The 23,415-nt window shown below is 37.5% G+C and overlaps 1 protein-coding gene across 3 annotated transcripts in view; it reads right to left on the bottom strand.

Annotated features, from left to right (window-relative positions):
• Positions 1–23,415, bottom strand: part of AP3B1 (adaptor related protein complex 3 subunit beta 1) — a 344,461-nt gene that overhangs the window by 102,738 nt on the left and 218,308 nt on the right. For all 3 annotated transcript variants that reach the window (XR_007356822.2, XM_048851142.2, XM_048851143.2), the window contains exons 16-20: positions 19,346–19,532; positions 18,226–18,356; positions 15,605–15,707; positions 13,665–13,824; positions 10,712–10,886 (exon numbers count right to left, since the gene is read on the bottom strand). Coding sequence is in view for 2 of the 3 variants with exons in the window: in XM_048851142.2 (XP_048707099.1) it covers positions 10,712–10,886; positions 13,665–13,824; positions 15,605–15,707; positions 18,226–18,356; positions 19,346–19,532 (756 nt within the window). In the remaining variant the exon portion in view is untranslated. The remainder of the gene's footprint in view (positions 1–10,711; positions 10,887–13,664; positions 13,825–15,604; positions 15,708–18,225; positions 18,357–19,345; positions 19,533–23,415) is intronic.

The following is a 23,415-nucleotide window of genomic DNA, read 5'->3' as shown; positions in this document are numbered from 1 at the left end:
AGCGAAGGAGGGTGTATTTGGCCAGCCCATTTTTCTTTTCTACTACTTTCTTTTCATTTTGGGGCCCAGGGGAGAGATGATAAAAATGAGAAGAGAAAGCGGACACAGAAGGAAGACACCACCCTCCTCTTAAAAGACCAGTAACACAAAAGAATTTAGCAACATCTTAACCAAGGAATACACCCATTCCGGTTCTGGACAGAACTGGAATCAAAACTATAGGCCAAGCTGTCTTGATTCTAAGAACTCAGATAGCCCACCTGTAATTAGAATACGTTCAGATTCAAGGTTTAGATTTGACCATTTTTCATTTACACTGAACTTTGACCCAATTTTTTCACCACATTACATCCTCGTAGTACTCCTCTGGTTTATTGAAGATTTCAAAGATATACCATTTTGTGACACCACAAATATAAAATTAACTGCATGATTTCAGTGATGACTTCCAGTATTCATGGTGTTACATTCTGGAATAGCTTTTCTGAACCAGCAACTGATAAGAACACCTCACAGAGGTTGAAAAATGACTCTTTAAAAGACAATTAAAATGTATTTTCTGCACTTAAGTCAATTTTCATCTGTTTTACAGTTCATCTTAAATGTCTGAATAACATCCCCTATTGGGCTTAAGTAACTCAAGGCCTGAACAGGTTTTCCTTTAACTTTCCCAAAATATGTTTGGAGAATAACCACAACTACAGGATCATTATTTCAATTGTGTAATATGTGGCAAGAAAAATGTCATGTTATTAGGTGACTTATTAAAATGCTGTGCTGAGCACAATAGTTGTAGTTTTCCTTCAAACAGCAACAGAATAGCAGGGCCTTCTGGGAACTGTAGCCTCAAACCAACTAAATCAAGATAAAGTTAAAACATGAGGCAAGTCTTATTTTCTAATTCATAATCAAGATCCTGTAACACTACTAAATATACATCAGGTCACATGCAAACATAAGGACAAAGCCAGTTAAATTGGTCTCTCTTATTACAACTTGATTTTTTTCTTTGAATTTTAGAAGGAAAGAAATTCATTGGCTTTTTGGGAATAATAAATAGCCAGGGACGGAAACAAACATTACCAGCAGCTACTTCTACTGAATACAAAAAAGCCTTGCCTTCCAAATCAAGGCTCTAAAAAGGTTCTGATGTTTGGCATTTCTGTGACATTTTTCATTTTTTTCTTTAAAAAAAATAAATCCACAGTAAAATCAAAACAGCTTCCTACTTAAAGAACCTACTATGAAAAAAAGCTGAATGCTAAACAAAGTAGTTAAGCTATAGTCTATCCAACATTTCTCCATTTGCAATTCATTTTCGTAATAGAGATAGAACCTGGATAAATGCATATAGGACTTGAAGCAGGAGATTTCTCTTGCTCAATACATAATTCATGTGCTCCGCCTGCAAAGTGTGTAAAATGAGAATTTCACACCACAGCATGAGCCATGGAGCTGCAGAGAAAAGGCAGATGAAATCATATTTTACTGTGTGAATTCTATTTTTTAGCCTCCCAATATTTATACAAAACCATCATTGACAAACCAAATGCATTGACAGATCACCCACTGTTTCCACTGTGTTAGCACTTGAAAAGAGATCAGGCAGAAAGATAGACAATTTGTTTTTGTATATTTTTTTTTTAAATAGTGGATCAGGTTTTTAACAGTTGAGTGACTGTATTAGGTTTGTATAAGGACGCCAATGGCAGCTGATTTTAAAATCCCAATGTAGAGACTCCTATTTATCTGTGCATCATCCTCAAATCTCCATTTTATTTCTACAATATTTGATTATGTATCTGAATACCTCAGAGTGTCCCTATTGCAAAATGAAATACAAAACAGCAGGGTAAGAAAGTGAATTCTCTACTCACTGTAGTTTAACTAAATAGAATAAAACAAGCTTTTTCGAAGTTAAATTTTTAAAGAGTGAATTGTGAAAATATTAAAAATATTACATGCAGCAAAAGTGATTTGGGGCCATCTTACATGCTAATTTTAACAGTAGAAAATATACCTAGATGCAGATGCAAAATATTTACATAAAAAGCAACCATTTTTCTAATGGTGGTTGTGCTAAACAAGGTATTGATTCAAGTCCACACCATGAAACAACAAATGAAAAACAAACTCAAAAATAGGCTCAACATAATGTAAAGTTCTCTAGACCTGGAGTGAACTTGGAAATGTAACACAGTCAATGTTAATTTCTGGCTTCATACAGCACAATATTTACATGAAATATTTTCAATTTGAATTATAGAGGAAGAAAAACAATGAATCTTATGCCTCTTTGTACACTGGATCAAACTCATATAGAAACCGTAAGGACTGGACAATTAAGAAACCTCAGTGCATGAACGCCAATAAGATTTTTTTTTTTTAAGTTTAAAAAATTCTTCACCCGTCATGAGGGTCGTTCCAGTCTGCGGCCATTTACAGAACACAAGGTGGCCCTCTTTAAATAGCACTTGCATAACTTCAGAAATCTATGCTTTTGATACAATATGGGATCATTTCATAGAAAGAGATAAAACTGCATATTACATTCACACAAGACAAATATGAGATTTATAGAGGTACTGTAAAATCGAAGACTTCAGCCCACATAGATTTATGTAAATTTGTTGTGGAAGTGAAAGTTAAACCTGTTATTTCTTGTACCTCTCTTTACTTTAGGAAATATTCCTGTCAAACCTTAGCTATCTTTTCTATAATATGCAGATCTGATCTCTTTTCTGCAATGTTTTACAGTTGAAAATTTTTAAAATTCACAATGAACATGATAAATCAATTCATTTATTAGCATGCGCACGTGTGTGTGTGTGTGGGGGGGGGGGTAATCTCCCCACTTTGCAGTGAGGATGTAAACTAAATCACTCAAGTGCTGGTAGCCCACTAGTGTCTTCCCACAATAACTCCCATTACACACACACACACACACACAGGCCCTAATAAATAATCAAACATTTAAAAACAAACCACAGTTAAGTACAATCTTTGGCACCACAATCTACGATCTGATCCAAATGGGAGGCCCCACAATCCAAATCTGATCCCATTGGCTTCAATGGGACTTTATGTGGGAAAAAGTGTCAGACCACATTGATCAGATTATACATCTGGGGACTTCTGTAAACAAACTAACAAAATAAACCAAACACCGCTGCACAGATCAGCTAAAGTGCACAATGGTGACCAGCAAAGAACAGATGTTTTAAAACTTTGTATGCGATCTTTGTAGGATAAGCACAATTTGCTTTGTTTATACAGCCTATTTACGTGATATACACAAATAATCATGACGGCCCAATCCTGAGTGCCCTGCATACTCAGAACTCCCAGGAAAGTAAATGGAAATTATGAGTGTGCAATCAATGGTAGGATCAAATCCACACGATACATAAGCTAAACCTTCAAGTTTCATCTTAGATTTTTACAGTGTCTAGAATCAATGCAAACAATTATATTTTATTTTGGTGTCTGAACAGTAAAATTAATCTAAAGACTCTCCATGTGGCAGAGGCTTGCAGAATTGCTGCATAATGAGAAGCTGAGTTAGGAGGAAATGGGTTCAAGACAGAGGTACTATTGACACTAATATACATTACACACTGCATATAAAATATTTGGTATAGCTATGTGTGTAAACATACAAAAATATACACACACACAAAAGTATGTGTTATAATATATTTTTCAGGTAAACTTTTCTTGAAACAGAACTGAAATGCGGAATAAAATCTGTTCTAGTGAAGAATAATTTGCAACAGTTTAAAATACATTATTTTAAACAAAGCCTTCTGCACCTGTATATTTAACAATGGGACATAATTTACAGTTGTAATACAACGATATCTTTTGTGATATAACCATGAATGTTCTTCATACAATACAGCAGAGATTACTATTTTAGTCTGCATTATAAGGAAAGCTGCTTATCTGACACACAGTTTCATAAGACATTTTCTTCAAGGCAAGTACTGTTTCATTATACAAAGGATTGTATTCTCTAAGCTTAAGCGCTAATGCTTATACACAAAGTCACTACAGGTGTCTTTGCTGAAGAGTTAAGGTTGGGTGACTGGCACCCAGGCCAGCCTTGCCTAACCATGAGCAGCCATTCTGCACAGACATACTTGAGTTAGCATCCTCACTGGTGCTGCACTTTCTCATGTGTATTGCTAGGACTTCCAGGAGCATATCCCATGGTTCTTTGTGCTGCAGTAAGCTGAACCACTATGATTCTTTCCCAGTAAATTGTGGAAGAACTTGTCTGGTCTTCTGGAGCCTTGGACACACGGGAGTTATTGTGGGAAGACACTAGTGGACTACCAGCACTCGAGTGATTTAGTTTACAACCTCACCACAAAGTGGGCAGATTACCATCTTGATTGAAAGCAGAACCTGGGCTCTAACCCATATCCCAGCCTTGCCAGCTAGTTTGGGTTTAAAGTGCCACTAAACAGGGACAAGACGTTTGCGTATATGGATGGAAGGGAGTTAGTAAGAGCCTGGGTTAACTGTGGTGAAGACATACTCCCAGAATATACATGCAGATGCACAATACAAATGCTCTATATCTACATCTGTTTATACAGAATAGTATTAATTAGTTTTGATGCATTATTGAAAATATCTACACTCAAGAGGGAAAGTTCTCCCAAATTATATGAACTGTAAGGAATAACTGCAGGTGCTGCTGCTGTGAGCTAACCACAAGCCTTTATAAGTACAGAGACATGAGAATGTAAGCATTGAGACACAGGCTGAAATTTAAGCGACTAACACTAAAGCAATTAAAATACCTAAATATTTCGCACCTTGTTATGTACTATCCTGCACTTAAAATGGTATCACTGATTTTTGGAGAGGGGGGAAGAGAATAAATTTTACTCCAGCCTTTAAAAAATATGGTGTACTCATTTATTTATGAATGACAGTATTTTCCATGATTTATGAAACTATAAGTGATTACCCTAACCAGCAAGAAAACCCCCTCAAGGAAGTAATTTTCATCTCATGTATCCATTATTTATCTTGTAGCATCAAGAATAGTTTTCGTTTTATAGTGTTAGCCAGCATAAGCTGTAGTAAGGTTTTTTGGGGGAAAGAAAAAAAAGTCAAATTTTTCTTTGAAGTTGAGTTATTCTGATGTAAATTCCATTGTCACCAGTCAGCTGTGGTGCAAGCGACAACATACAACTAATTCTTATTTACCATTTCATAACAATGTTGGCATCTACTTCATGGACTCAAAGACCTTGTCTACACGTGCAGCAGCATGTAGGGTATGTGTAGCACACTCAGACTACAAGACCAGGAGGGACCAGTGTCTAGTCTGACATACTGCAGGCCACACAACCTCACCCATCCACTGCTGTAATAGCTACACACAGCAGCACATAGCTTTGGTTACCAGAACCTTTCCCCACTTCCTCCCCCTGGCCAGAGTCTTTTGCTGCAGTGGTGAAGGGCTCTGGCAGCAGGACACTAAAAATAGCAGTGTAGATGTGAGAGGCACTGCTTGGGCACATAGAGCGCCCATACCCCCTAGGGCTCAGGCATGTAGGGAATTCTACTCTAATAAGCAGTGCCTCACCATCTACACAGATATTTATATCCTGCTAGCAGTGTCTGTACTCTACACGCTGCCTTAAGCACAGACGTACCTATAGTCAATTTTCCAAGCGTGAAGGCACAGATATGACTAGTGCTATATATCTGTTACAGACGTTTGGTCATATAGTCACAAAAATGATGATATAAGCCAGCAACAGAGATAAGGCAATATATGTTGTGTGGCGCAATTTTTCCATACACTGCACATTGCACAGCTGGATACTGGAAAGCACTCAACTGGAAATTCTGATATTGGAAGGGATGGCACAAAGAAGTGACCAACTCCTTAACTTTTGGAAAGAAGAGTTACAGAAAGTCATTATTTCTGTGAAAACCCACATTCTCAGTGAACAAATACAACCAAAGCTACTGAGAACAGATTTCAGGTTGATAGGGAAAGGTGTATTTTGTGATGGGGAAAAATATTGGCATATTAGATGATATACAAGATGATAATTTGCTATTATTTTAACAGTGGTCATGCACCAACACAACATGCAGAAGTCTGTAATTGTTCAATGGAAGCCCACCACTCAGTAGCCAGTATTTTTCCTCTCTCTCTTCCAACTGCCTACATTGTTGCTTGTAATCAAAGCTTAAAAACACATCCATAAGGATTCCAAATTAGGGTATCCAAAACAGTAGTCCAGAGAGCGATCCAGTTGTGGCCTCTGAATCACTAAAAGTTTTGCTTAGAGGTTTAATGGCTTTGTTTCCAGCTTTAAAAGAGTTATTGTTTTGTAAAACACAAACAAACATGCAGAAAAGGATACTGTATAATATATAGAAAAGTAGGTGAGATCCCAATAACCACCTCAGCCTTCTGCCTCTTTATTAACCATTATCACCTATCAACTGGAAGACACTCCTGTCCATGTGGTGCCTGTGGGGTAGAAGAGGTGCCTATCTGTCTATCTTCTTCCTTCCCACTCCATAGGTCTCTGGAAGCTCTCAGGTAGTCTCGGTATAGTGCATGCACTGTTGTGGCAGCATGAACCCAATATTAGAATATTCATAAGTTTAGTTATTATTTTGGCATACTGCCAAGATTTTCCTGAGACATGCAATTCAGAGATAGGAAATGGCATTTTTAGCAGTTAATTTCAGCAAAAGCTAAACCAAATTTCATGAGATAAAGAAAAGGAACTTCTGTAGCTCAAGATTGTTCCCACTGCCTAATATCAAAGGTCTGCTGCACACATCAGAGGTGTGAGAGCTTCTCAAAGAATCTTTTAAAATGGAAAATCTTAAGAAACCTAAATACATCAAAGGTTTTTTTATTCTTATAAAGTATTTAGTAATAGAGCTCATCAGAAAGTGATATTTTCTACAATTTTTTCAAAAGAAATGATTTTTTCAAAAATTTTCACTAAAGTATTCCAGTTTTCAAAAACTGCAACTTTTTTTGTCAGTCTTTAAAATGAAAAAATTCAATCAGCTCTATTATTAATCAAGGCATGTTCAAAGTTTATTCCTAAAAACATTTTTTCAAATTACCTAAAATGTTTTCCAGAATAAATATGTGAAGTGGTAGTGCAGTAGAACATATGAACAAACTTACCTGCATTGGAATGCTGCTTGTGCTCACCTTGCTAACCAGATAAGTCTTTGATGGGTATGGAAGCAATAGGGATGGGACCAGTTCTCCTGGTTGGGGGCGAGAGGTGGGGGGAAGGACAGGGGACTGCGCTACATGTGCTCCCATTGGTTCTTCTCCTGATGCTCTGCAGCTTGTGGGTAAAGAGGAGATAGCTGTTTCTTTCTCATCTACTTACCATCACCACCCCATTCCCTATCGCGTGTGTGTGTGTGAGTGAGTGAGGGTTTGATATTAGGTCCCAGGAACTCAATAAGCCGCTTGGGCAGGGTCCCTGAGCACAACATTGCACAGTGAGGGCGTGACCTCCATGTCTCATGCGGTGTATGGCCTCCCTTCATCTCATCCCTCCTACTTCCTGTGTGGAGGAGGGGAATATTTTGGGACTCTGGCTTCCAGCCAGGGTTCATGGGCAGGCCTGACAGTGGAGAGGAGGCACTGCCCTTGGACCCACCCTCAGGTTTGTAGAAACCAAGGCCACTCATGCGCAGTTGAAATCAGCACTAGACCAGCCCTGTTAGGTAGTTTGGGGAGTGGTTTCCTTGTCAAAAAATCTTTTAAATAAAGTTGTGGCCTCCACATTTATCCATACTGTGGCATATATGTCACACTGTTTCCATATCCACATCAATAGTGTCAGGTGACATCTGTTTTGATTATATTAACTGGTCTTTAAAGAAATAGGAATCTTGAACGAAAAGTGCTTGATTTATTTTTGAAATCCCTAACTCTCAAATAAACATATTAAAATTAAAATGGAGACTTCTCAAATCCCTGGAAGTTACTATAAAAAAATACATGGGTAGAAATGAACAAAACGTTTTCGTTTTGACAATAGGAAAAGGTGTTTCACAGAAATTTTCACTATTCTCCTTCCCTACAAGGTTCAGCCTGGGTTTCACATTTATTATGTCCACACGGATTTGAACATAAGATTTTGATCAGCTTACAAGTAAAAAAATACTTTGCTAATTTCCAGGCCTACAAATACAGCCAAAATCTGAGAACAGAGCTAGATTCTTTCCTTCTCATGCACGGACATCCATAATAAAGGTTCTGCAAGCTGAACAGTGCCCTCATTTATAGCTCTGCAAAATCACTGCCTTCAAACATTTGTTTGAATATGCAAGAAGGAATAGTATCCAGCACACACGCATAGCTATTTCAGCTTTACAATGTTAACTTGAGTAAAAAAGCAGTGTAACCTCTTTTTTCCCCCCCACTCACGTAAGCAGTTATGACTGAGCATACCTAGACAACAGCTCTGTTTAGTGAGATGGTGCCATTTTTGTACCTTGACACTTCTCAGAGTCCAACTTAAAAGCCACATTTGAGAGCTTGGGACTTTATGCATCTTATGAGAGATTTCATGGAATCTGGGAGTCTTCCCCAATTCTGAAGTGACAACACGTTATATACTCCCTCTCCTATGAAATAAAACACATTCTAAACACAGTATAAAATGCTTTGAAGTTGCAGCTCAGGCTGCAGCCTGGGATCCAGTTTTGGGCCCCACACTTCAAGAAGGATGTGGATAAATTGGAGAGAGTCCAGCGAAGGGCAACAAAAATGATTAGGGGTCTGGAACACATGACTTATGAGGAGAGGCTGAGGGAGCTGGGATTGTTTAGCCTGCAGAAGAGAAGAATGAGGGGGGATTTGATAGCTGCTTTCAACTACCTGAAAGGGGGTGCCAAAGAGGATGGCTCTAGACTGTTCTCAATGGTAGCAGATGACAGAACGAGGAGTAATGGTCTCAAGTTGCAGTGGGGGAGGTTTAGATTGGATATTAGGAAAAACTTTTTCACTAAGAGGGTGGTGAAACACTGGAATGCGTTACCTAGGGAGGTGGTAGAATCTCCTTCCTTAGAGGTTTTTAAGGTCAGGCTTGACAAAGCCCTGGCTGGGATGATTTAACTGGGAATTGGTCCTGCTTCGAGCAGGGGGTTGGACTAGATGACCTTCTGGGGTCCCTTCCAACCCTGATATTCTGTGATTCTATGATTCTATGATCTGAAGCCTTGGGATGAAAGTGGGCTTCAAGCCTGAGCCGCAACTTCAAACCACTGATTACACAGCTAGTTTTAGCATGCAAGTGCGAGCCCCAATACCCCAAGTGTGCCAGCTTTGGGTGGGAAGCTCACTACTGTAGGCTGACCAGACATACCTTTAGAATGCAGCATGTTAGCTCTACAAATCAGATTTCTCTAATGCACTTTAACATGCTGTAAGAAAAGGAGTACTTGTGGCACCTTAGAGACTAACGAATGTATTTGAGCATAAGCTTTCGTGAGCTACAGCTCACTTCATCGGAAGCATTCAGCTCTCCTGCTGGTAATAGCTCACCTTAAGTGGTCACTCTGGTTACAGTGTGTATGGTAACACCCATTGTTTCATGTTCTCTATGTATATAAATCTCTCCACTGTATTTTCCACTGAATGCATCTGATGAAGTTAGCTGTAGCTCACGAGAGCTTATGCTCAAATAAATTGGTTAGTCTCTAAGGTGCCACAAGTACTCCTTTTCTTTTTGCGAATACAGACTAACACGGCTGCTACTCTGAAACTTAACACGCTGTGTAGCCAAGCTCTTAGTTTTGCAAATACCCAATACCCTTAGGTATGTGCATGCAAACCTTGACTAACATTCACTGGGGTTTCTGTGCACTTACGCAGAGGTGTGCAAATGTGCATATGACTTTTTACATTCATGTTTGAAGATCTGGCCCTAAATTTATTTGCACAAGGGGATTTCAACAGCTAAACAGAGACTGAGCTTGGAAAAGAGAGAGCTAAAGGGAGATATGACTGAGGTCTATAAAATCATGACTGGTGTAGAGAAAGTAGATAAGGAAGTGTTGTTTATATTTTTCATAACAGAAGAGCTAGGGGTCAACAAATGAAATTAATAGGCAGCAGGTTTAAAACAAATAAAAGGAAGGATTTCTTCACACAACATACAGTCAACTTGTAGAACCACTTGCCAGAGGAAGTTGTGAAGGCCAAGACCATAACAGGGTTCAAAAAAGAACTAGATAAATGTATGGAGGATAGGTCCATCAATTGCTGTTAGCCAGGATGGGCAGGAATGGTGTCCCTAGCCTCTGTTTGCCAGAAGCTGGGAATGAGCAACAAGGGATGGATCACTCGATGATTACCTGTTCTGTTCATTCCCTCTGAGGCACCTGGCACTGGCCACTGTCAAAAGACAGGATACAGGGCTAGATGGACCTTTGGTCTGACCCAGTAGGGCCATTCTTACATTCTTATGATGTAACTGAGATTGAACTCTGGCCCCAGGAACACATAGAAGGTTAGTTTCAAATATTTGTTAGATATACAAGTAGTTTTAATCTGGATAAATAAAATTAATTTTTACCACGCAGCGTAATCTCAGAGAATTTCTAGATCCCAGAGCCCATTAAAAAATAGGAATACACATACATGAATGACTGGACACAGCTTTATACAAGGTAATATAGATTTTACCTTGGAGGCAGCAGCATTTTTAGGCTTTCTAGACTCAGCATCACTTTCAGAGTCAGATTCTGATTCGGAGTCCGATGAATTTTCCTCTGTTGAGATAGATTCTGAGTCAGAGGAACCAGAACTTTTCCTTTTTTTGGAAATCAACTTTGTTTTCTTCTCTGTCTCATCTGAGTCACTGTGTGTAAAAAGAACAGGTTCTTCATTCATTTTTAAAGTCAAGGAATAAAGAACAATATCTGGTTGTAAAAAGAAACCGACACATAGAAAACAAAAGCTCAGAGAATGTTCTACACTCTGGCATTCCAAACCTTTAATAAACTAGGCTCTATCCACCAAGTCCTCATTACAACTGAAACCTGGTGAAAATGGCACAACAGCAAGACATATCCACAAAGCTATACAGACATTACTGTGTATCTCTAAATAAACTATCTTACCAGATTATCCAAACCCATCAATTACATAATCACATACTTCAAAAAGAACAATAAAATGGAAAGGTCATAAAACACCACTGAAAACAAAGTCATCAATAACTATTAAGGGAATAACTAATGTCTGGGTGTACTAAATTTATGGCATTTGCTAGAAAAATGTGCCTACTGTATTACACTGAGAAACTTTCAGACTAGGTAAGCTTTGATTAAAGGAATCTGGATGGATTTTAAAGCTTTTTGGGGGGCAAATAAACATCCTTTTTTGGTCAATGTACTATTGTTCATTCATGCCTCTAAATTAAATTAACTAGAAAGAGAAAAGTATTTATAAAAATAATTGGCTGGAAGGGGCCAATACACAGTGCTATTGTTGTGCCACCTTCTCACACCCTTTCTCATGCTGAGTAGGTTTCAGAGTAACAGCCGTGTTAGTCTGTATTTGCAAAAAGAAAAGGAGTACTTGTGGCACCTTAGAGACTAACCAATTTATTTGAGCATAAGCTTTCGTGAGCTACAGCTCACTTCATTGGATGCATACTGCGGAAAATACAGAAGATGTTTTTATACACACAGACCAAGAAAAAATGGGTGTTTAGTACTACAAAAGGTTTTCTCTCATGTTGAGTAGTACCTTACTGAAATAGTCCATGCATGTCAGTGGAATATTTCACAGGGCAAGATACCACTCAACAAGAGTAAGGCAACTATATAGAGCCCGGATTTTTAATGGAAGTTTTGGTTCTGTTTTTTAAATAAATTTTATACTTTTGCTAAGTCTTTGGGGGAAATGAAGGTATGTGCTCTGTGATGCTACTGTTCCACAAGATGCACAATATTTTACAGGGAGGAAAAAAACCTTGAAAAAAAATCTAAGGACACAGAAAAAAGTTTGGAGGAAAAAAAATCAATATTTCTTAGAATTGAATTCTCTGAAGCTAATATGATTCCCACTTATTAAAAATGGAGATATGGTAACACTACACAGCACATGTAATTATATTTGAACTCTAAAAATTATATTTTTAGAACCAAAGGAAAATAGTGCTGCTTACGGCAGAAGCTTTAACATGCTATGAATCTAAAACTGAACAAGAGTGCTACAGCGCCATGTAGAAAGCAACTGTTACAAGAGCATATCTGTTCTTCAAAACCAAGGTGAAAGAAATAGGTTTTTGAAGTAATATCAGAATTAAACTGCATATACAATAACCTTCCACAAACATTTATGAGGTCACTGAAAAAAGTCAGTTTGCTTCTGTTTAAACTTAGTTATTCATTCCAACCAAAACTGGTGCCAACCAAACCCATCTCTGTTTCCTCACAGGCCCTAACATGGAACCTAAACAATAGTATTTGCATCAAAAAGGAATCCACTGTGAGTCAGATATTCTTTTAGTTCAATAAGTAAAGCAATTTGTTTTGAATAAACACAGCTTCTAGCTTTAAGATAATACTTTTATCTTGAAAATCTTATTTTATTATGCATCATTCAATTTTGATGGGTAATCATTGTTTACCTAACTACTTAGAATTTCACATGTTAATCTAATGAAAAGAATTTACTGGTAACTAGCTTTTTAACTTTGCAATGATGAAAAGCCTGTATTAATTTAACCTACAGATTTCATTTGTTCTGAACAGGAAAAACAATATAAATCACTTTTAAAATCATTAAATCCTGACTTAAATTAATAAAGTCATAATTAGGGCATTATGCTGTGTTTGTTATGGAAGTGGCAGGGCGAGCTGCTTTAATTACTGTCTGTAATAAAAGGAGCAGAGTGCGTACTGCGCCCCAATCAACGCTGTCAGCCACGACTGAGCTGAGCTGCAAACTCATCAAGTGAGCTGGCAGCAGGATACAGAGTAAAGGGTGATCATGTCGGCAGAGACCACTTGCTGACGGCATGGAAAAACAGATTCATACAATCCAAGGTATTAGCCCCAATTACTCAAAATTTTAATGATACTCTAATACTTGATAACGCTGTTGTTAATGGACAATCTTAAAAAACGCTAACACTTAAATATCTTATAACTGTCTCCCTTCACAGCCCTTGCCTCTACTATTTCAATCATAATCTTTTTAATATAACATTATTTAGAAAAATCAATTGTCTTAGTTACATAATGGCAAAGTGTTGAAGGATTTAATTTTAGCCCTCAGCAAAATTGCCACAAAAGGTAATTAAGTGTTTCATACAACTGCCTGATCCCTTAACTAGCCTCCCAAGGTTACTTCTATTTTCAGAAAGCCACCCCAAGATTTTACTACTGAGGTATGAAAATTCAGCTTAAGAAGAGTTCAATTAATGAAAATATGAAACACACATTCAAACTATACTGAAAAAGGTAATGTCACTCAAAATGCATGGGTGTCTACGGTTCTTTTAAGCCAATATTTTCAGATATTTCCTCTGACTCAAGGAAGTAGCCTAATTTGGTATTCAAAAGCGTGTTTACATCCAAAGCACTCCGAATGCTCTTTAAAGGATAAAAACACACTACATATTTACCTTTCCTCAGTAGTTTTGAACTTTTTCTTTGCTGTACCTTCTTTGCTCTCTGATTCACTGTCACTCAGTTCTTCACTTGAAGAACTCTCACTATTCTCCATGCTGCTGCCTTCTTCCTTCTCATTCTTCTCTTTTTCACTTTCACTAGTAGATTCACTCTCTAAAACACAAAAACACTAAATCTTACATTTTTATGAATATAGTTTTATATATGTAGTACATAGTGGAGCCCAAATGTGTATATAGCTATAAAAAAAATGTATAATTTTATTTGCTGGATTTTATATTTACCCAGAGTCCAAACATTTTTTGTTTTTTATTTTCTTTATCGCTAACTTGTAAGTTTTGCTATTTCAAAAGACTGTTCTCTTGAACACACGGTACTGTACCCGTCCAAATTAGGACACTTTAAATTGATTAGTTGTACCAGGATCCTTACCAATACTCTTGAAAAAAAATACATGTAAACACAAGGAGTAAGAAACGACTTCCTGAATCCTCTAGACCAAGCCTTTACTCTAATGAAGGACTACCCTCTACACTAACTGCCTAAGTATTTATCTAATCTAATCTAGAACACCTATACTGATGATTTAACCACCTATTTCAATAAGTTATTCATTCTCTAACTAATCTTATAGTTGAAAAACATTCCTCATGTCTAAGTTGAATGTATCCCTTTCTAGCTTCATCCACCAATCATCCTAAGTAATTCTCCTCTACTCAGATGCACTCATTTTTTAGGGGGAATTCAGATGTGAAAACATCTCTTTTCCATGCATTTCAACCTTACATACACACATGCTAATTCTTCTGATTCTCAAATGCTAAACATTGAGGCCCTGATTGCCCCCTATGTCTGAACTATATTCAGATGCAGTGGAGAGGGGCAGCCTCAAGAAGCTGCTTATGTGGCTTTAAGTACCCTTAAAAGACTGGAGTATCTGGACACATGGTTCCTTACTTCGCTTATTTCACACAACTCCTCTGATATGAGCCATCTGCCATTCTTTCATGAGCCCAATGTCTACATAAATAGAAAGTTTGGTACTCTATAGTGAAAGCATAATGCAATCAAACCTCCATTAATAGAAAACATAGTAAAATATAACATAGTGGTGATACTCTGACCTCAGTGGTTCAGGAGCCAAATTAGTCATCATCATTAACCAAAAGAGCCATAGTCGTATGAATTCATTGCTTCATTAACTATAGTATTATATATTCATATTTAAACAGCATGACAGGGGAAATATTTAGTTTTATTTTATTTATTTATTATTCTCACATCAAAATGACTGACCAAGTATTATTATTTTATCAACTACAACTGGTTAACAACAAAGTAAAAGCATCCTAATTGGTTAATAATTAAATTACACGGTTTTAATATCATGTGCTGCAAAGGGCTGCAGGATACATATTAAAGAGCCACTTATGGCTCTCAAGCCTCAGTCTGAGTATCGCTGCACTATAATGTAGCTGGGTATTAACAACATGCCATTGCATGTGGCCAAAACAGGTACCTCAGTAAAAGCCAATTAAAACACCTGGGATCCAATCCTGAGAGATGATAAATATCTGTAACTCCCCACAACTATGTCTGTAGACATTTTTATTCCTAGACAGTATGCACATTTGACTTCAGTGGGTTGCAGAACCTCTCAAGATCAGTCAAGTTTGATAAGAGTAACGCCTTTCCATGTATTTTAACTAAGAAGCAAAGTAAAGTCTATTAAACTCATATAATTTACATACTTACAGATGACATTAGCCATACAATTAGTACTTATCACACAGCTGCCATGAAGTTAAGTGTAAGCATTATTCCCCCATTTATACATAACACTGATGTTTTTTAACTGCTCCAGCTGTAATAGCACCACGTTTTGATGGTATGATAAATCAAAAAGACTTGTAATTAGTAGCCATATACATACCGGTGTCAGTAGTACTGGCTGATTCCTCCTCTGAATCAGAGTAAAACTTCTCTGTAGGTTTCTCTTTCTTTGCCTTGCCTAATGCCACAGACCATTCTTTTCCCTGTAAGTGAATTACAAATGTTTCTGCATATGTAAACTTAAATTGAAAGTATTTAGTAAAATAATTTACTTCTATATTCAGTTATGTAGAAAAAGAGACAATGTGGTGAAGAAAGCCAATGGGATCACAGACTGCCTCCAAAAAGGATTATTATATGTAAGATAAGGCAAATTATTATAGATTGTATTATGATAAAACCAGGAGTACTAGATCACTGGGTCCAACTGAGCTCAGCTTTCCATAGGCCTTGAGGGAATAAAGAATGAGAAAGGTGACTATACACCACCTTCAACGCCCCCAAGTTTTAAGTGTAATCTTAGGGCTGCAACTATCTTGTTCTAGGCTGCAATGTCCCCCCTAACAGGCAATTTTTACGCACCAGAACACACATGTTCTGGCCATATCCTTTCCTCCTCATCCAAGTTCCCTATACCATGGGAGAAGGAGGGCAATAGAGCAGTGTAGGACCTGTGGAGGATTGCTGTAGCCTGGGAAAAACCCTCTGATAGCCAGCTAAGCTAGTAGAGTGGTGCAAGTCAGTTACACAGTGGTGGCAGTGATTTGGAAATCACATTAAAATTTAGAGAACAGGAAGCTATGGTAGTAGGGTTGGAAGCTATTGAATTGTATGAACACAGGGATCACACAGACTTGGTTAAAGCTCAGTACAAACATGGGTACTTCTGATAATGTTTTTTTCCTCAGAGTAATCTACATTTGAATTCTCTACCTCCCAACTAATATTCATGGGAAAAACATGAACATTTACTTGGATATCAGTGGTACCTTGAGATGCTTAACCACTCAGGTTCTCTCTCATACATAGTATTAAAGAGACTGCAAAACTGGGGTCAGTAAAGAATTTTCCCAAGGACATACTTGGCAATACCCTTGGAGAAGGACTGTCATGTGTCAAGATCCCTGAGCGGTTATCTATTAGAAACAAGAGGATATATCTCACATGATCAATTTCCTGTGATTGCAGCAGCCAAACACCTTACTGTCTTCAATATTAGGTGTAAAGATGTCTTCACACCTTCTTTCAGGCCCTCCTCTACTCCTTGAATGCCCTTCCTGAGCTGATTAGCTTTCCCTCAGACCCTCTTCATTCAAGTCCCTCCTTAAGACCCATTTTTGCTGCAATTTCAGCTGGAATAGGAGCAAACAGATCATCCATTTACTAAAGAAGAGATCCCAACTCTTTACAACATGCTATGTCCTAGCCCTTGTAATTTACCTTATTGGCTGCTTCATTGTCCCTGGCTGTCTTACTGCCTGCTAAGTACATCATGTTTAATTTAGCTTGGCAGCTGCTCAGGATGGAGATCACACTCCTTTACAAAAAGATGACGAGTACTTGTGGCACCTTAGAGACTATCAAATTTATTTGAGCATAAGCTTTCGTGGGCTACAGCCCACTTCATCAGATGCATAGAATGGAACGTATAGTCAGAAGATATATATATATATATATATACATACAGAGAACATGAAAAGGTGGAAGTAGCCATATCAACAGCAAGAGGCTAATTAATTAAGATGAGCTATCAGCTGGAGAAAAAAACTTTTGTAGTGATAATCAAGATGACTCATTTAGACAGTTGACAAGAAGCTTTTCTGTTTTGGTGGCTGTCTAGCTCACCTCTGATGTCATAATAGTAATTTACACACACACACACGATTTTCAAAAGTGCCTGAATGATTCAGGAGAAGTCCCACTGACTGAATGGGACTTGTGCTCTTACTCAGGTGATTTTGAAAATAAAATCCCACCCATCATATATACATGTGGAGCCTAGAAGCTGCATTAAGGATCAGGGCCCCATCATGCTACTTGACATACAAACACATGGAAAACTAGGCCCTGTTCTAAGTTCACAATTTAAGCATGAAATTAGTATGAAGGTGGAAAACTGATTCTTAATTCAAAAACTGACTATCCCATCAGAAGATGAAGAAAAGTGATACATTGTGCATTTTAGGTTTTCTGAATAGATTTTGCATACCATTGTTTCTTTCCCCATCTCCATTATACTATGAAAAATATGCAAAGGACACTTTCATGGTTTATCTTTGAGTCCTCTGTTTGCTCTTGTTTATAATGATACTTCCTTATTTTCTTCTGTTTAGGCTTAGATTAGATTAAAGGTTATATTAAATGGGAAGAAGTTTCATTTACTGCAACTTCTACACCATCAACTGCAATCAAAATATTGCTGCACAACTGACAAAAACTCAATAAACCAAGGTGAAGAAAACTCATGGAAGTGAGTAAAAAACATCCATGAGGAAGATGAAAAAAAGGAACATTTTCCATGAGGAAACACACACTGCATCTCAGTGGGGGAGCATCTAATTTTTTTTCCCTGGATGTAGGCCACATAAGATGACTGGATTCAATTTGCAGTTTACACAAACCAAAAGAATAATTTAAAACCATTTCTTTTATATAACACAACTATTTTATCTTAAATGTCTACAAATACGTTAAGCAAAGTTACTCTTAATGTCAGCGTACCAACTCAATTACTTCAACATTTCGCACTGATGGGTCAGGCGCCACCTCTGGCCAATTAGATAACTCCAGGTACCCAATGGCTTTGGTGTTCAGAGTATGAGATAAGGTGCCAAGCTGGAAACGATCCCGATCTATTAAAAAAAAAGGGGAGGGGAAAAAATATACAAACAACATGAGCTCTATATCACAAAGAGCAATCTTAATCATGGCTAAAGGTAATTGGCATTATATTACCTCAAATGTCATGGAATAAATATAAACTAGGAAGCTCTTCATAGGTCAAAAAACTGATTTCAGTCCATAGATTACAATAATCTCCCCCATAATGGTCAATAAAAAAGCTAATCAGTCAGTGTGTTTAGAGGTGTTGCTCTGAAATGTAGCTTCTCTAAAAATTACTTTACTGTGAATATTAAGAATGACAGCACAGTTAAACAATCCATATACATGTCTTGGCACAAACACATCCAGAATTGTAATAGTTTTTTTTTCAAAATGAAGCTGCTTTTAGAGCTTTAAATCCTGGATTCAATAACTATATACAAAATAAAATGGCGAAGAAGCAGCACAAGATTATATTTTTAATTGGAATGATAACTTTTTAACAGGAAAGAATCCTATATAGTAGTTTTGATTTTTAAAAATACCTAGGGAAAACAAGTATCAGAGAAATAGCCACATCTGAAAAAGAACCTGAATAGATTACATTTTTATTAAATTTCATATGGATAATGTATTAACAATAGTTACACTAACATTCCCTCTATTAATGTGGACAATCTTGCTGAGTGGCAAAGACATCTCCCTAAATAAAAGAGAAGTTTACTCTTACTTGAGATGTATACTTTCTATTATTCAAACCAAATTTAAACCCAACATGAATAGAAATTGATAAACATGTTCAGGATTATCAGGTAAATATGATATGCGGGCAACATACAAACCAAGATGTTATTATGACTTTAAACCTTGCTTGTTGAAAAACAAGTAATTAAGCAAAGTGCATACTGTTCTCATTTGTATTTTCAAAGTGACACAATTTTAGGCATATTAGAAAGAGAATATGCTGCCACATTGCTTTAGGCAATCAACATTCTGCAGATGATTTTGGCAGTCATACCTTTAAAAGGAGACTCAAGCAATGGGGCAGGTTTCTGTGCCAGAAATATTTTTTTGGCATATTTGCTTAAAGCTCCACTCTTCTCATTCGGAACAATAAGCTGCCTAATAAATCTTGTACGGTCTCTGATGTCGTAGCTTTGATCATACTTGCTGAGATTTAATATGTACTGGGTAAGCAATTTTGTCTGCGGAAAAAAACAGGACAAGAAGAGAATACAAGTTATTTATGATTATTGATAACTCTGGATAAACATATTTAAAGAGGTAATAAAAATGAATGGTTATGTCAAACAAATGTTGTTCCATAGGGAATATGCATTTCTAATGCTGCAAATGGAATTTTGAAGCCAAACCACATGTCCTCTTCTGTACCGGGGAGGTGAATGCTGAGTACTGAGAAGCAGCCATGTGCTAGATTATTAAACTGCTGAAGTGGAAAGAAAGGCATCATTAAAAAAATAATCATATATGGCAAACCCGCTGAAGGGTCTACGTGAGGATAATGAATGTGGAAATACAACTAAAAACATGGCACTCAAAACTTAATCGGAAAAATATGCAGGACATCAAAACATCAGAGGGTATTAGGGGGCTGGCAAACTGCTTCTGCTGAGGTGTGTTTTATGAAGAGATACTGTCCCTGGCATAAGCAGTGTCTGCACTCTGACTGCACTCAGTTACTTTACCCTGAATTATGACCCATTAAAGCAGACACATGAATCACTGAACTGGATTACTGCAAATTATTTGCAGTGCATTTAGCTGTTACTTTTTCATAAAAGCAAGCTGCTGATGCCCTCTAAAAACCAGGATAAAAGACTTCTTCCATTTTTTTCTTGCAGCTTAAAGCCTCCAGTAATATCGGTCATTTATTTATTTATGTAAGGAAGCAACTTATATTATCGCAGCTTTTTACAGCATAATAGGATTTCCTAATTCGATGTCTGAGAATATTAACAGGAATTGAGTAATTTTAATAATTCAGTTTAATTTAAATAAAACAGAGAAACACAGGGAACAGGAACATTCTGCTGCAAAAAGCTTAGATTTGCAGAACACGGTGTAAAGAGAGTAATACTGTACGTAGAGCTCCAAACCACTTATATAAATACATTTCCAAGCCATTAAAAGAGAAACTGCTAAAAATAATTTGATCTGAAAAATAAATACATTTTCAGTGCATCAAATCAGAACTGATGAATAATGAAGGAATTTTTTTTTTAAAAAAACCCCTAAATTTGTCAAAGGGAATTTTTTAAATTGAAAAACATAAGCTCCTTGCATATTTTATTTTTTGCTATGCATTTAGCTTTATTTTTGTGCTGTATTATAACAATAACTCAAGAGTTTTATAGTGTGGGATAGAAACTGATACCATACAATGCCTGTCTAAAAATGTCAATGTAAAGTAAAATGTACTAGAAAAATGCACTAATAATTTTCACTGTTATAATGAAAATAGGGTTATATGACTTTCCACAGATGCATACATTTTTTCTGAATGATTTTGATTAATTGGTGTAAAAATGAAAGAGTAATAAAATCACAGAGAGGAGAACTTTATTTTTCCTCTAAAATGGTGTGGGCTATGTAAATATATCACAAGATGCGTTATGGTGTCAACAAAAGATCTGAAAAATGATGAATTTCCAATGATGAAAAGTATACTTAGTGTTTTCTCTTTTAAGTGGGCTCTTCCTCTTTTCCCTTCTCCACTTTTATCAGCCTATGAAAAGGCTTATCCTCTCATGCTACTGTATGAACTCTGGAAAAGGGATAGTGCTCTTTATTTCGTAAAATTTGTATGATATAAAATGAATGTTTTTATTATGATATACATAAAGTAATAAAATTGTAACCTTATATCAGACAGAAAACACGTAATCATCTGGACTCATGCAATGTTTATGCTGTACAGTCCAAATGAAATGCACTGTCTTTGAAAGGGGGTTCTCAGGTGCCAAAGGTTAAACTAAATCAGGTTATCCCTTCTGCAACATTTGCTACCAGGGCTCCCGGGCTGTAAATTAAAACTAACCCCTTCTCAACCTGCCAGAAACTCCAAAAGAACAGAATGGAGAAAATTACAGCCTTTAATTGTAAATTGCCACTGGGGCACATAGATGGAGACAGCACTATATACCTCCTTGCACCAGTATTGGTGAATAAATTTGGTCCTGTAAGGTTTAGTTTTTGCCTACCAGCAGAATCTTTCCATTCAAAAAAGAGATTACAGAATCCCAAAGTCTACAATTAACTTCTATGTCCCACAGTCATAATATAGACACAACAAATTTGGATTCCTAGAGCCCCACAAAAGAATGCTTTAGGTCTCCAAGTTTCCTTCAAGAGCAATGACTTGTTCAGAGCATCATATGCAGCATTCAATATAGAAATTTGCACAGAAAGACTAATTTCTCTTGTCCTGTGACAAAGCAACCAAACTTTCTAGAATATATGTGGAGGTAAATAATAAACATAATGGCTTCTGGGGGAGCTCGGGACCGCTGCCTTGCAGCAGGGTAGTGGCGTAAGGGCTTCTGCCCAGAAAAGGGGGGTCTCGGGGCTTCTGCCCCATGGGGCACATCAGCTGGGGGCTTAGGGCTTCAGCTTGAGCAAGGCTGAAGCCCCGAGCCCCAGCAGATGCCTCCCATGGGGCATAAGCCCCAAGCCCCAGCAGGCATACCCCAGCTCTTGAACTTCTGAAGATGGTCATATGTAGCTCGGAGGGTCAGTAAGTTTGGCCACCCCGATCTAGTTTGACCTCCTGTACGTCATAGGCCACCACAGTTTACCCAAATACCCATATACTGAAATCAATAACTTTAGTTAGTCTAAAGCATTTCAGTCCTCACTTACGTGCCACTGGCAGAGAAGAGACCAAGATCGACTAACGCTTGAGGCCTTGCAATGCCAGGGAACTGATTGGGTGTAATACAGCCAGATCATCCCAGCAGATGAGCTTTACTCCATGCAGCTGAGGAAGGCAAAAAAAATCTGCTAATCTGACTTTAGGGAAAGTTCTTTCCTGACCCCAAATCTGGCGATTAGTTTGACTCTAAGCACGTAAGCAAAATACACAAGCCAGGCATCTAAAAAAGAGGATCTTCTGTACCACATCGGAACATTGGTTTCACCCTGCCTGGTGTCCCTTCTACAGAGGAAGGCGAAAAACAGAATGTGTATGGTCAATTGTGCAGTCAGGAGGAATCCTTCCTGAACCCTGTAAGTGACCAGCTGAAGCCCTGAAGCATGAGATTAGATTAGTCATTGTCTCAATGGAGAACTGTAAGTGTTACAAGCATATTGAGGGCAATGCAGGCAATCTTGTTCTCCCTATGGCTCGGGAAGGAAAGAGATCCAGGGAGATTCCTAAAAAATTTGGGGAAAGAGGAAATTTCATGCATAGTAATTGGACATATGTCTAGTATATCAAGAATGTTGGGGTGCTATTCATAACAAAATGTAACATTGTTGGGTATACCAAATGGTATTTATTAATCTCTCTGTTGCTTTTTAGTGAAAGCCACACTCAAGAAAATACAGAAACAATCTCTGATACATTAGTAGCTACTAAATAACTGATAGATTCTCAGTTGAAAAAGAAATCATATCCTTCAAATCTAGTGATATATTTGTGCATTGGAGGCTGCTTTCTCCATGACACCTGCTGAAACAGCTGAGGGAGTCTGTTGCGATGCTGAGTTTTATTTATATTGGGAATGCTCAAAGAGAAATTATTTTCTGCCATTTCAGACTAACCTCTTGGTCACTTCCTTCTATGAGGGTTGAAGGTTAACGGAATATACTATGACCAGATTCTCTAAATCTGAAGCAAGAAATGAGGACGTGTTTGTTCTTGTTTGACCATTTGTTTTGCACCAACATCTGCTTCATATTGGTTCTACATCTGAAGAGATTAATTGTTCCAGTTGTCAGCAGATACGGAATTCCCTTGTGAGAAGACTGATTCCACAAACATTTCCTGAAATTCTCTGAAATTGAAAAGTATCTAAGTCCAATTTTGAGAAGACAGGCAAGGAAGGAGCTACTGTGCAGTTGAGAGCA

This window comes from Caretta caretta, chromosome 5, assembly GCF_965140235.1.
Source record: "Caretta caretta isolate rCarCar2 chromosome 5, rCarCar1.hap1, whole genome shotgun sequence".
Classification (NCBI taxonomy): Eukaryota; Metazoa; Chordata; order Testudines; family Cheloniidae; genus Caretta; species Caretta caretta.
This window is presented reverse-complemented; position numbering and strand designations above follow the sequence as displayed.